The 13,522-nt window shown below is 40.5% G+C and overlaps 1 protein-coding gene across 4 annotated transcripts in view; it reads right to left on the bottom strand.

Annotated features, from left to right (window-relative positions):
* The window catches only part of PHF20 (PHD finger protein 20), a 230,776-nt gene that overhangs the window by 172,450 nt on the left and 44,804 nt on the right, over nt 1-13,522 (bottom strand). For all 4 annotated transcript variants that reach the window (XM_075012107.1, XM_075012108.1, XM_075012109.1 and 1 more), the window contains exons 5-7: nt 12,836-12,915; nt 6,572-6,959; nt 5,734-5,841 (exon numbers count right to left, since the gene is read on the bottom strand). In XM_075012107.1, the coding sequence (XP_074868208.1) occupies nt 5,734-5,841; nt 6,572-6,959; nt 12,836-12,915 (576 nt within the window). The remainder of the gene's footprint in view (nt 1-5,733; nt 5,842-6,571; nt 6,960-12,835; nt 12,916-13,522) is intronic.

Below are 13,522 nucleotides of genomic sequence, written 5' to 3'. Positions count from 1 at the left end.
GAGCATACATCAGAGCTACCCAACCACACTAATCAAGAAAATAGTGGCTATCAAGTCTGTGTTCATGCATGTCCTGCTATAGAACACTTTTCATGCTCTCTCGTGTTGTTTCGTATCAGTCTGAAAAAAATGTCCCAAAAGAGAATCTTTGATCTTTCACTTGTGTTTAGGAGACAATGTCCTTCATTTTCACTTATTTTGTTCACAATTTCTTGGGACACTTATAGACATTTTTTCCAAAATTTAAGAAACACATGATAACTGGTACAAAAAATTAATTTCAGTTTTCTAAGTACATATCCAGGTTAATATTGGGGGTCAAAACAGAAACAGGAACAAAAAGGAGAAGTACTCCAACCTGACTCCCCCTTCTAGACAGAGGATGGAGACTGGTAACTTGGGTGGCCAAGAATACCCAACTGCCATCTTCCCTGGAGTGGGACAAGATGCAAATAGCTCATCTCACAATACTTTATCTCCCTCTTCCAGGCCCACTCCAGAAAGAGAAATACCTGGTTTCCAACCTCCCATCTCTCCTTCCAGAGCAAAGAGCTATGTTTAGAAAGTTCTACTTTTTATTTTCTTTTTTTCTTTTTAAAAAGACTTCCGCACTGAGATATACACTCCTCATGTGTATTTTCTACTACAGTGCCTTCTTTTAGCAGACAGTCTGATTTGTATTTAATGAAATCAATATTAATGTAATATACTAATGTAGAGGTAGCCATGTTAGTCTGTACCTCAACAAAACCAAAAAGCAGTGATGTGGCACTTTAAAGACTAACAAAATCACTTATTAGGTGATGAAGTGGGTCTGCCCTACAAAAGCTCATCACCTAATATATTATTTTGTTAGCCCTTAAAGTGCTATATAACTGCTGTTTCTGTAATGTTATATACTGATTTCTTGAACTTATCTGATATTTTCATACATATAAGTGGCCTAAAATTCAGGTGAAATATTGGTAAAGGTGCAACAATAGCTTTTGTAAAGCTAAACAACAAATAAGGCCTTGTTGGCACAGCAGCTGCTGAGACTGCCCACTAAAACTGCACTACAACAGAAGGGTACATGATTGGTAAAGAAATAGAATATCTGACACGTCACTTCCATACTCTGATGGCATCCTGGCAGAGCTGGTAGGACCTTACTACACCTTCCTCATTGATGAAGAGCAAGGGGTTATTCCATCTCCCATTACCTGGGCTTATCATCCTGGTTATGTCTACAATAGAGAATTTTGTAGACAAAACTGCGGTTTTGTAAGCAAAACTCATGGAGCGTCTACACACAAAATGCGTTTTGTTGACAGTTTCCTGTGTAGACGTTCTGGGGGGCCCTTTTGTCTACAGAGCAGATCCAAAGATCAATTCACTTTTACACCATCTGTCGATTGTCAAAACTTCTCTTCTGACCATAACTTCTGTAGACAGATGCTTCTAGAGTAGAAGTAGCTCCTGTAATGTAACGCAGAAAGGGCTCATGGACCATGTATCCAGCTCAGTGCTCCAGGAGACTAACATAGTTTCTTGCTTCTCTTTTGAAGAGAGAGGCAAGAAAGAAACTATCAGTCCCTTGGAAAGTTTGTCATGTGTGCTACCCATGCTTTAAGCAGTATCTACTGCAATAATCTTGGACTGTAGTGAGGCAATGAGATGGTCCCCCTACAGGCAATCACGAGTTCTTCCACCCCTGCAGGGAAGACAAACAGGTCGAACCTTTCTAATCCAGTACCCTGGGGACCTGACCAGTGCTAAAACCAGAGAACTTGCCGAACTATAGAAGGTCAATATTGTCTAGTAGCATTACCAAGATTTCCACTGCTTACTGGGCTCTTAGAAGATATTCAGGGTAAATTAGAGCTAAATAACAGCATACAACACTGAGACACAATACTGCTGGCTATAAACAAACTTTGTGGGACCATGGGAAACTCAGCCAGATGTCCACTTATCAGGGGCGTGGACAACTAAAATCATGATGGACCATGGAAGTTTCCAGACCACAGAGTGCTGGATTAACTGAGGTTCGACCAGTACTATGGTACCTGTGATAGGAGTGAAGAAGATTGAGGGCATACAATTGCCTGAAAGAACATATACTAGCCAGGGGTTAGTAACCCCTGGCACAGATACCAAGACTGGCACAAGCCCATTTTCATTGGCACATGAAGTGGGAGCTCAATCACACCTCTCCTGCCCCATGGAGCTGAAACTTGACCTTTTGACCTCTATATACAGGCTGAGTGTAAGTGATATTTTTTGAAGTCACTAATAGTCCTACTTAAAACAGCTTCATTAATAAAGCTGCAGGGCTTTACTGTTTAACTGGTGGTTGGTAGCATTAGCTGGCCTTTTGTTAATCCACAGGTGGTCTGGCTTTGAGCAAGCTCCTGACTGGAGAAAGGAAGAGGCTGCAGGGTGCGGAGAAGTCTATATTGTTTAACCAGCACCTCCTGCAGATCCTTCTCCTGAGCCTGAGCCACCCTTCGGAAAAGCTCCTGGAATGCCTTGGCATCATCCACAGGAGGGGGTCAACACCAAAAATACTCCACTGTCTAAAAAGGAGGGGTGCAGAGGGGATCCCTGTTCACCTTCTGATAAGGAATCCTCAGTGCCAGAGCAATGAAGACTTGTACAGTGACAATGTTGTAGGCTGCAGTGATGGAAGACAACTTCTGGACACTATGGATGGTACCAACAGAACATGGCAACCTTGCCTGCCAGGATGACCATTGTGGCACAGGCTTACAGTGATGGGAGTAGCTAAGTTGTGCACAAACCATGGTGGTGGCGACTGTGGGTATGCCAGACTGGAAGGCAAGTCCTGCCAGATGGGACAAGTAGGACTGGAGTGCTGGAATGAAAACACACTCCTGTCAGCAGAACTGCTGCCTCCTGGAGTGAGCAGTCTAGCCCCTGAGCCATGCAAGAACCCTGAGCACTAGGACAAGCATGGGATGTTGTGCCATATTGTGTTCTGGTGCCAATTACTTGGATGGCACGGCATCCCAGTGCCACTTCAGTGACTACTCTGGTGCCATACAAAAGTGAGGTGGTGCCTGGGCCCTGGTCATGCATGGTGCTGGGTCCTATAACTTATGCGAGCAGTGCAGAGATTTTGAACGGTGCCACCTGTGCTCCGGATCCAGCACAGAGGATAGGGTCCTGATTTTTGACAACCTCTCCTATGCCAGAGTGGAGGGAACCAAGACCAGCAGTGCCGATGGTGCTGGGTGTGCCAAAGTTTTGTAGCTTAGTTCCAAGAGCGCTCTCTTCAACAGTGCTGGCACGGATGGCTCTGGGGAAACCGCAGTCAATTTTCCTGCTGGTGCAGCCCATGGAGATTGCACCAGAGGCCAGGAGAATGCTGGAGACAGATCCACAGCTGCAGGAGGGGAAGCAACCGAGGCAGAGGGAAGTAAGTCTGTACCTTCAGCATCCCATGCCAAGGTTTTTGCAGGCAGCTGCTCCAGGACCGGTGAATGGAGGGAATTTCACAAAGATAAATTTTGACATTGTTGTCTTGGTCTCTCCTGGCCCTCACCGTAAGGCTGGTGCAGGACTGCCTCTAGTGGCCCTCACCCAAGCACTTAATACAGGAAGCATGGCTGTCAGAGCTCAGCATGACCTCCTTGCATGTGGCGCACCACTTAAAGCCCAGGCAAATCTTTTACAGAGGGAGCACAAAGCTCCCCATACAGCCAAGGACCAAAGAGAAGGAAGTGAGGTGTCTGGCGTCACGCACGTGCCAGATAACACAAGGAGGTGTTACTGCACATGCATGGCACAGGAAATCACAGATATAGAAGAATCTCCAAGTGTCAGCACAAGGACACATCAACACCTAGAGTGGAGCACCCACAGGGAATGCTATTCAAAGAATACTCCATATCCATAGGAAAAGCTTGTAAACAACAAAGCTATGAGGGAAGCAGGATAAAAATTGCCAACGCTATTTTAGTGCTTCATATGGCAGCAGAGCAGATAAAAGATGTGACTCTGGCTCCTGCATGACCAGAAAGTGTCTGTGCTATTAACTTCAAACGCAGCTGATGCAGTGGTGTAGCCAGAAGTGGCAATGGGTCTACAGACATCAGAGAGGAAAACGTGTTAGCCTGTATCTTCAAAAACAACAAGAAGTCCTATGGCACCTAATAGACTAACACATATTTTGCAGCATAAGCTTTCATGGGCAAAGACTCGCTTCATCAGATGCATTGGGGGGCGGGGGGCTACAAATACTAACCATGGTGACAAGGCTATTGATGCCTCATGTTTCAACACAAGATCGCAGTCACGTCATGGATTTATATCTGTTCTGAGTCTCTCAAAAAGTGAGGTTTCGGAAATTCTGATTTTGCTTAGTATCAGCTCATTACTTTCTGTGGACCAGTATGGAATTGAGCTTGCACAAGAGCTAGAGAGTAAGCAGTGCTGGCAGAAGTAAGAACAGGTGGGAGGATCTTCCTGTAGGACTACCCACACCCTCAACATTGCCTATCAAATTCTTGGTAAATTCAGATGAAGATGGGGTCCTCTAGGAGATAAGACGACTTCACACTCACTCTTCAGCTATGACAGAGGGGTTGGGGAGCTAAAGAGCCAGGATTGGAAGCTGGTCTCACTGACTTACGCATATAGGTACGTTTCTCTGTCCAAGTATCGAACAACTTAAAAATCAAGAATATCCCAGATCTATGCAATTCTCGTAGGCAGTAGGGTACGTAATGTGACCATTGTAAACAGGCATGATTTTTTGCACACAAACAATCCTGAAAGCCAGGAGACCTCACAAGGCCACTCTGTAACTTGGATACCTATCTAACACTAGTAGAAATTAGCATACTTAGAAAAGTAATTAACAGGCATACTATGTAAAGCTAACTAACCACAGAACTAGCAAAAGTTGCTGACTTTGCAACTCTCAGCAAGTCACTACATTTCAAAGCTAAGACTTATTGATTAGAACTAAGTGGCAGTTGGTATACTCCACCCTGCTATGTCCTTATTGCAGAACAAGAGAACTTCCAGGACAAATCTGCGTCATCTACCGCTTGCCAAAAGAGCTCTAACTCATGTACACGAGGCTAATGCATACCATCATCAGTGAAATGTGCATATGGACAATCACTCTAAGCTAAAAAGAGACCAAGCTTCTTAAATCTTGTAGAGTATGATAAGTTTCATGGAGAACTTGATTACAGAAGCATCTACACAGATACAAAATATCTGATAGCAAAAGAGCTCATTAATCCAGCATTCAAAGGCATAAGAAGATCCAAGGGGTAGATGTTGAAAATACATAAATGCAGCTTAGAAATAAAATGAAAATATTGAGGAGTAAGAGTAAATAACCAATCTGACTAAATTGGCATGGGATCTCCACACCTGAAATATTTAAGTCAGCATCGGAAGTCTTTTGAAAAGATATACTATAGTTAAACCATAATTTATTGAAATGGATTTAGAAATCACTTCATGAAATTTTATTGCTTCAACTCTCACAAGACCTATCTCTACACAAGTCCTTTTAGACTTAAAAATCTAAGAAGTCTTGATTTCAAGATTTTTTGTGGAGATTATTTACAATATTGATATGCTCTAATGCCAGCCATACCTTAACATAATTACAGACTACACAGCACCTATGGCCTTTAGGCCATCTAAAATTGAAATTCAAAGGCAATATCATAAAACACTCAAAGTTACAAAAGATGCTTAAGTACTCACATGAGTTTTTTTCAACCCTGGGACGCTTTGATGGGACTTCGCCTCCTTTAGGTATTTTCCTCCTCCTCAATTCCAATGTTATTGGCTGCAAAGTTTGAGAACTTTGTTCTATAAATTTAAATAAAAACCAGATGAAGAAAAGTTCACTAAATATGCAACTAGTCAGTTAACAACTCAATTTAAAAATAAATAAATAAATAAAACCTCTTTTTCACAACTTTCAGAACCAATTGGTATCTCTATGTAATTATGAAATTTTCTTCAGGTCATCTTATTAGCTATTTGGCACCTCAAGATAGACTCTTTTACAGCAAATATATTCATTTTATCATACAATCCCATTTATAACATCACATATTGTAGTGTTAATGTGTCTGCATCAGTTCTGCAAACTCATTTCTCAGAATTTTCTAGATTTGAAGAAGTGGGTCTATCCCACAAAAGCTTATCATCTATTTATTTTGTTAATTTTTTAAGCGCTACATTACGGATTTTTTGTTTTGTGAAGGTACAGATTAACACGGCCACCCCTCTGTGACAGTTCTGCAACTGTTTTCTTTAAATTACCAATTACCAAATATTTACACATTTCTATCAATGCCACATAACCATACAGGTCTCTGAACGTCATGACCCAGAGCCTGTAATCAATGAGATGTGCTCTATCATTGCCACTGTAATAATCAGCTAGAACAAGTGCTTTAAGAGCAAGATTTATTTCCACTTACTTAAAACAAGAATGTCCCCAAATCAGAATAGAAAGCAATACTAAGCTGCTCAGCAAATTCATTAGAAGAATTTAGAATGTTGCCTAAGTATGTATCTTTTAAATACTAACCTGTTGGGGGTGTTATAGGTGGCCTCCCACGTTTTCTTTTAATTTCTCTTGTGTTTTCTGGTGGACTCTTCACATTGTCATTTTCAGATTTCTTCTCAATTTGTGTATCTACTGAATATTCCATATCATTTTCTGATATATTCTCTTTGTCTTCTTTCCCATTCTTAAGTATATTTTTTTCAGAGACCTTGCATTTTTCTGAGAGAACAATTAATTTTCCTTCCCTATCAGGCTGTTTAGATATTTTTTCTGTCTTTAATGCCTTTTCGTCCTTGTCCTTCTTTGAATTGTCTGTTGTTTTCCTCTGATCTTTAAACGTCTCACGTTTTTCAGGAGATGAAGGGACTTCATTACTTCTTTCTTTAGGCCTCACATTACCCACAATAGTCTAAAATAGCGAAGACAAAGTAAAAAAAAAAACGATACTTTGAATTTTAAGCATGTTATATTTAACATAAGAATTTTTAAAAAAAAACACATAAGCAAAGGAATAGGGGTCAGCTATCATTTCAGTATAACCTATAAGTTAAAAAACTTAAGATTACAGGCAGAAAGCTACAGTAAAACCTGCCATGAGTGACCATTCATAGGAATTAGCAAAAGTGGTCTTGTAAAAGATGGTCTCTGTTCAAAGGCTTATTGTAAAATGGGCACTTTTAAAATATATAGAAACACTACTAGTGTTATCAGTGATTTATGTTTAATTTTAATTACCCTTTAAAAATACATTATATACAGCATACAATATACAGTAAACTCTTTCAAATCTGGCAGTCACAGGACCAGGACGCAACGTTCAAATATTCTGAATAACAGAGAGGTATACCTATCAATGCATAACACTAAAGAAAAACAAGATTAGATACTAAGAAATAAACAAAACTGTATGAAGAGTACTCTATTAACCAACAACAGTAGTATTGTACACTGTAAACATACTGTATTTATTAATATTTATTCTAACTATGCTGTTCTTAAGGAAAACGGAACTAAAATTTACTTATAGATACAATGCTGGTACCTTAGCTGCCTGATAATGTAAGTTTACTGCATTAGCACTATCACAGGGCTTCTTAAACTATGTTCCACAGAAAACTTGTGTTCCATGAACAACTCACAGGTGTGCCACGAGCGTGACATTTTTATATCATACATCGATGATATATATTTCTGTTATTAAAACCAGACACAATGTTACTTCTTCACTACTATGATTAAATTATTTCGTTTTGGTTTAGCTGTATATGTTGCTATTTGGTTTTGAGCTTTTTTTTTTTTTTTAAATTAAAATTTTCCAAGGTGTTTCTACATAACAAATGTTGTTTAGTGTTCCGTGATCTCAAAAAGATTAAGAAACACTCATCTAGTCTAATAGCCTGTATAACATAGATGAAAAAACATCCCTAAAATAATTCCTAGAACACATCTTTTTTAAAAAAAGAATCCAATCTTCATTTAAAAATTGTGACTTAAGAATCCAGCACAATGCTTAGCCAATTGCTTTAATGGAGAATATTACACTCACTATTCAAAATATATGCCTTATTCACAATCTGGAAGTTGAAGCTAAACAAATTCAAACACTGTATCATGCTACCCATTTATCTACTAGACTGAAGAGCTCATTATTATGTTTTCTAACCCTTTAATCAATCTCTTTACTCTTCTCTGAGTTCTAATTTATCACTATCTTCTTGAACTATGGGCATCAGAATGGGACACACTATCAAACAAAGATGTTACAATCTCCCCACCTACTCAAGATCCCTCCCATCATGAATCCCATGGCCACAATAGCTTTTTGGCAACAGCATCATATTGGGAGTGCATATCCAGCTCATTATCCACCCTGACCCCTTTACAGCACCCATGGAAGGCCTTAGTAGGATCACACTTTTACATCTCAGGGAACTCTGCAACACTGATCATTGCAAAACTTTGCAGAAACTCAGGCTGTGTACAGAATTTCCTCCTGTTCTCCCTCTCCGCACCACCCTGAAATGAACTACAGAAATGTTAGCTGTCACCAGGAACCACTGGACCCAGGAGAGCCCAGCCTCGCGAACAGAAGTCATGGGCAAAGCTGGCCTCTGTGGGAAACAGGGTGAGAGTGTCTAGCCTCAGGTTGATCATGGTTGGGTTCTGGTGCGGAAGGGGAGTGACCTTTTGTGACAAGAAGTGCCCCAAGGCTAGGCTCTGGGCGCCAAGGGAGGGTGTCTGGGGCCTCTGCTGAGCTCTCTAGAGGAGAGGGCAAAGAAAAAAGAACTGGGTGTTTAACTCTTGACTTCTGAGTAAACTGTGCATCTGCATTGTTACAGACATACTTGCTGAGAGATACTGTGCTAGTTTCAATAATTTTAGTATTTTATTTCACATTATTTTTAACAAAAATTTACAGAATTTTAAAATATTGCATGCACAGAATGCCTCCAGGAAAAATACTGTTAACTTGTGTAGGCTTAACTTACTGCTCAAAGAAGAGACCCCCAGAATCCTTCCATTCCACTGCAGAAGTTCCCTGTGCGCCACTCTACTACATCTCTCACAATGAAAGACTCCCTGTAGTTCCCCCAATGTCCCTTAATAGGGAACCTTTTTCTCCCACATTTACATTACAAAGCTGTTCTTTAACTCTCACCAAGAAAAAGTTTCTCCTCTCCCAGGCCCACCTGGGAACAGAAACCCCTCTCCCAGCCCTAGCACAGCATGGCTAGAGATGCCTACACGCATCTCTTCCACCTCACCCAACACCAACTCAACCCAGCTCCAGACCTGTTGAAGCCAGGGAAGAAGCACCCCACCCTCCCAGGCCCAAATCAGCAAAGCCACAGCCCAGCTACAGAAGAGAAGCCCCTCACCTGACCCTGGCTGCAGCCAGAGAAAAGGTACCCCTCCCTCCAGTACACACTGCCAACCACAGCCCTGGCCCATTTGCATCCCATTCTACTGACTCAGCCCCTACTACCCTGTCCAGCTCCAGGGCCCACAACCAACTCTCTTCTTCAGACCTAAGGCCATTCCAAACCCCTCAACCACACCACCACCAATCGAATTGTGTTTGGTGCACCAGTAGGGAAGTGATGTGTCATATTCCCTCCATATTGGAGCATGTATCATTCATTTTACACATATAAAGAAAAAAACGTAAGAGGAAATGCTGATTCTAGTCACAGCTCATTTTCCAGATGACTGGCCTAGATGGCTGATGGACAGGAAGACCTTCAAGTCACTGCTGACAGATTTTTCTATAGCATCTCAGCTCTTCTGCTCACCACTATGTCTCAGGAAGATAGTCTTGTTTAAATCAGCACTTCACTTCAGTGCTCCACTGTCAGCCGTCTTCAACCAAGGCACACAGCTGAAAAATGTGGATCAGTCGACGTATCTGGGCAATACCATCTCAAGTGACAGTTTCCTTAATAAATTTCCTGAAGAATTAGCAAAGCTAGCAAAGCCCTTGATCGACTCAGAAGAAAAGTTCTTAACCAACACAACATTTGTCTCTCCCCATACTGAAGAGTTATAGTGCAGTGGTTCTAACATCCCTCCTGGACAGATCTGAGATGCTGACTCCTCATAAATGTCAAACAGATCAAGCAATTTCACCTGTGTGCCTTTCACTCAATAAGCATTCACTGGCACGACAGTATCCAATATTAAGGTCCTTGAGGGAGTAAAATATAACCAGTATTGAAAAGTTCTGAAGACCACAATGTATATGGATCAGCAGAATGCAATGCCACTGTATTTCAAAACATATCTTGTATGGGAAACTGAGGCAGGACAAAAGAAACAAGGGTCATCCACACAACAGCTTCAAAGATAATCTAAAGATCATTTTCCAGTGACTGGAATCAAACAAAAAGAACTTGAGCAAATGTCTCAGAACTGGACTCACTGGAGCACTGACAAAAATCAGTACGTAGCACACATAAGCAAGATCAACAAATTTAGCTCCAGGCTGCATCTGAAAGGTACCACAGAGCTCTCTAATTCATCATAAATACAGTCCTCCCATGCTGCGAGTATGGCTGACATGCTGCTTCCAGGTTCAGACTTCAGAGTCAAATGCACAGCCATAGATGAAAACTGTGACATCATCATCATCATCATCATCAGATACAGACTAACAACATTTATTTCCATCTTGTGTACAAGCTACATGTGCAGAAATTAGGTGGGAATTAAGCTAAATTAATTATTCTTTTATCTAATGACTGATTGGATTAAAAAAAGCCATTCTGTAGCACCTTACAGACTTAACAATATTATTGATTAGGTGATGAGCTTTTGTGGGACAGACTGATTTCTTCAGATCTGGAGAATATTGATAACTGAAACAAAGTTACCAGTTTATCAGTATCCTCCAGATCTGAAGAAGTGGGTCTGTCCCCCAAAATCTCAACACCTAATAAATAATACTGTTAGTCTTAAAGGTGCTACAGGACTGCTTTTTTTTTGTTTTGTGAAGATACAGGACTAACATAGCTACCTCTGCGAGACTGATTAGAGAGGTCACAGAGAAGTTCCAAGCACTGTAACAGCTCATTTCACTATTAAATGACACTGTGACATCACAATAATTAAATCAGCATCCCTTATGTGACAGCTACTTTGTATGCAATAATTCTCTTTGTTGTATTTAGTTGCCATCATACTAGTGTGATTACACCGGCAGAGACACTAGACGCAACTGTTATTGCTCTAACAATTCCAATGGGCAACAATGCCTGAAAGCTTCTTCATTCAATACCCTAGTGCACGACAACCAGAGACACTTGGACCCAGGGACAGGGTGCTGCTGTCCTGAGCACACAGACACCCTAACAAAACACTCTAAACCAAGGCAATTCCAAATTAACAGCTAGCTGCCAAAAGCTATAAATTTAGCTCAACTGGCCAGAATCCTTTGGCTTCTTTGGTGTGCCAACACATGTGTTCCTACATGTCACGGTATACTTATTTTTTCCCCAAAAAAATGGTGGTTGATGCATTTAAATCAATCACTGCACTGTAGACTGCTTCATGTTTATGTAGGAAATTTATTTCAAAAATTCAGGAAACTACCAGATCAAAAATGCCCCATTAAAAGGCAATTAAAATTGAGATTATATACCTGTAATGTAATAGAATTTCATGGGTTACAACATCTCTACAGTGTTAAACATATTCAGAAGCACGTCAATGACTTAGGAAACTAATTTCCTTTTTAATGGGACTTGGACTCTTAAGTCACTGAGGTTCTTGTCAAAACACAGACTAACACAGCTACCCCTCCAATACTTGTCTCAGGCAGAAGTGATTCTGCGTGGAGAAACGTGGGTGAAGAAGAAAAAAAATGTATCCAACACAAAGGCCGTGTCTACACTAGCCAAAAACTTTGAAATGGCCATGCAAATGGCCATTTCAAAGTTTACTAATGAAGCGCTGAAATACATATTCAGCGCCTCACTGGCATGTGGGCAGCCGTGGCACTTCGAAATTGACGCGGCTCATCCAGACAGAGCTCCTTTTCCAAAGGACCCCGGCTACTTCAAAGTCCCCTTATTCCTATGAGCAGACAGGAATAAAGGGACTTCAAAGTAGTCGGGATCCTTTCGAAAAGGAGCCCTGTCTGGATGAGCTGCGCGGCGGCGAGCCGCATCAATTTCAAAGTGCCGCGGCCGCCCGCATGCTAATGAGGCGCTGAATATGTATTTCAGTGCTTCATTAGTAAATTTCCAAATGGCCATTTGCACGGCCATTTCGAAGTTTTTGGCTAGTGTAGACGTAGCCAAAGTGAAAGCTTCTACAACTGCATAGGGCACTGAATCTTCCCCTGTGGAAGGGACCTACTTAACAAAAGTTGACGCTAGAGGGCTGTCAGATTATAACTGATAGAATTCTAGGGAAATATTGTATTCCATAAGAAAAGAACTGATTCTCAACCTTATCATTCCCTTTTCATTATGCAACTTTGGCATTTTGCTTCTACTGATAAATTACTGTAAGGCAGACATCTGTGCTCCATTTGAAACATCCTACTTTTGGAACCTTCCACAAATCCAAGGAGCTGTAACTGGAGATACATAAAACATCTTTGTATCAAAACACATTGTTAGGGAGAACAAGAAGCAGCAAGCTTTTATCCTCATAAGCCATACCATAATTTACCCTTTTCCATATAATAGATTTTTTTCACCCAGCAGGTAACATATTTAGTGATACATAAGTTAAGTGTTGACTTGATGCATTTTCTTTACTGCAAATATGAACATTTCTCACCTGATCTTTGGAAAACGCTTTGACGTGAATGTTTTTGACAGTCTGAACTACTCCATCAAAAAATTTCACAGTGTAAGTACCTAAAATTTGAGAACACATGCTGATTAACTGAGTAGTTGAACATGTATTTTGATAACTATTCAAAGAATAAACATTGCAGCACTCCAGTACTACTGATGTGCATCTGGTTCAAAATAAAAATCCACTCTTTTTGGGTTACAAAAATTTATAGTCTTCAACTTTAGGCATCTTCCTTCATGAAACATGAACGAAGTGAGAATACAGTTTATTTCTTCTAGTTTTGTCTAGATTTATGTAAGAACAAATTTACAAATTAAAAATCTCAGTAAAACAGCTTACTGTCAGAACACACAAAATCATGCATGTTGATATACATATTATTATTTCTTAAGGAGTCTATGCATTCAATGTAAAAAGCAAAACAAAAAAGTGTTAATTTTCAGACGAAAAGCTCCAAAAGGGGATCAAAGTCAAATTAAGGAATATGAGCAATTCCTTCCACTTAATAGTGCCCACACCTGCAGTGCCACTGAAGGCAGGGAGTGAAGCAAGCCGGAATTCACTCTGTCTGTTTAACCTGTAGGATCAGCAATAAATTTCATGTTTTTAATGTGTTCATAGAGCTTTTTCAATTGGTGATTAATAAATTCTGCTTTCGTGTTCTGC

The sequence above is a fragment of the Carettochelys insculpta genome, chromosome 17 (assembly GCF_033958435.1).
Source record: "Carettochelys insculpta isolate YL-2023 chromosome 17, ASM3395843v1, whole genome shotgun sequence".
NCBI lineage: Eukaryota > Metazoa > Chordata > Testudines > Carettochelyidae > Carettochelys > Carettochelys insculpta.
Note: the sequence above shows the minus strand (reverse complement) of the source record. Positions and strands in the feature narration are given on the sequence as shown.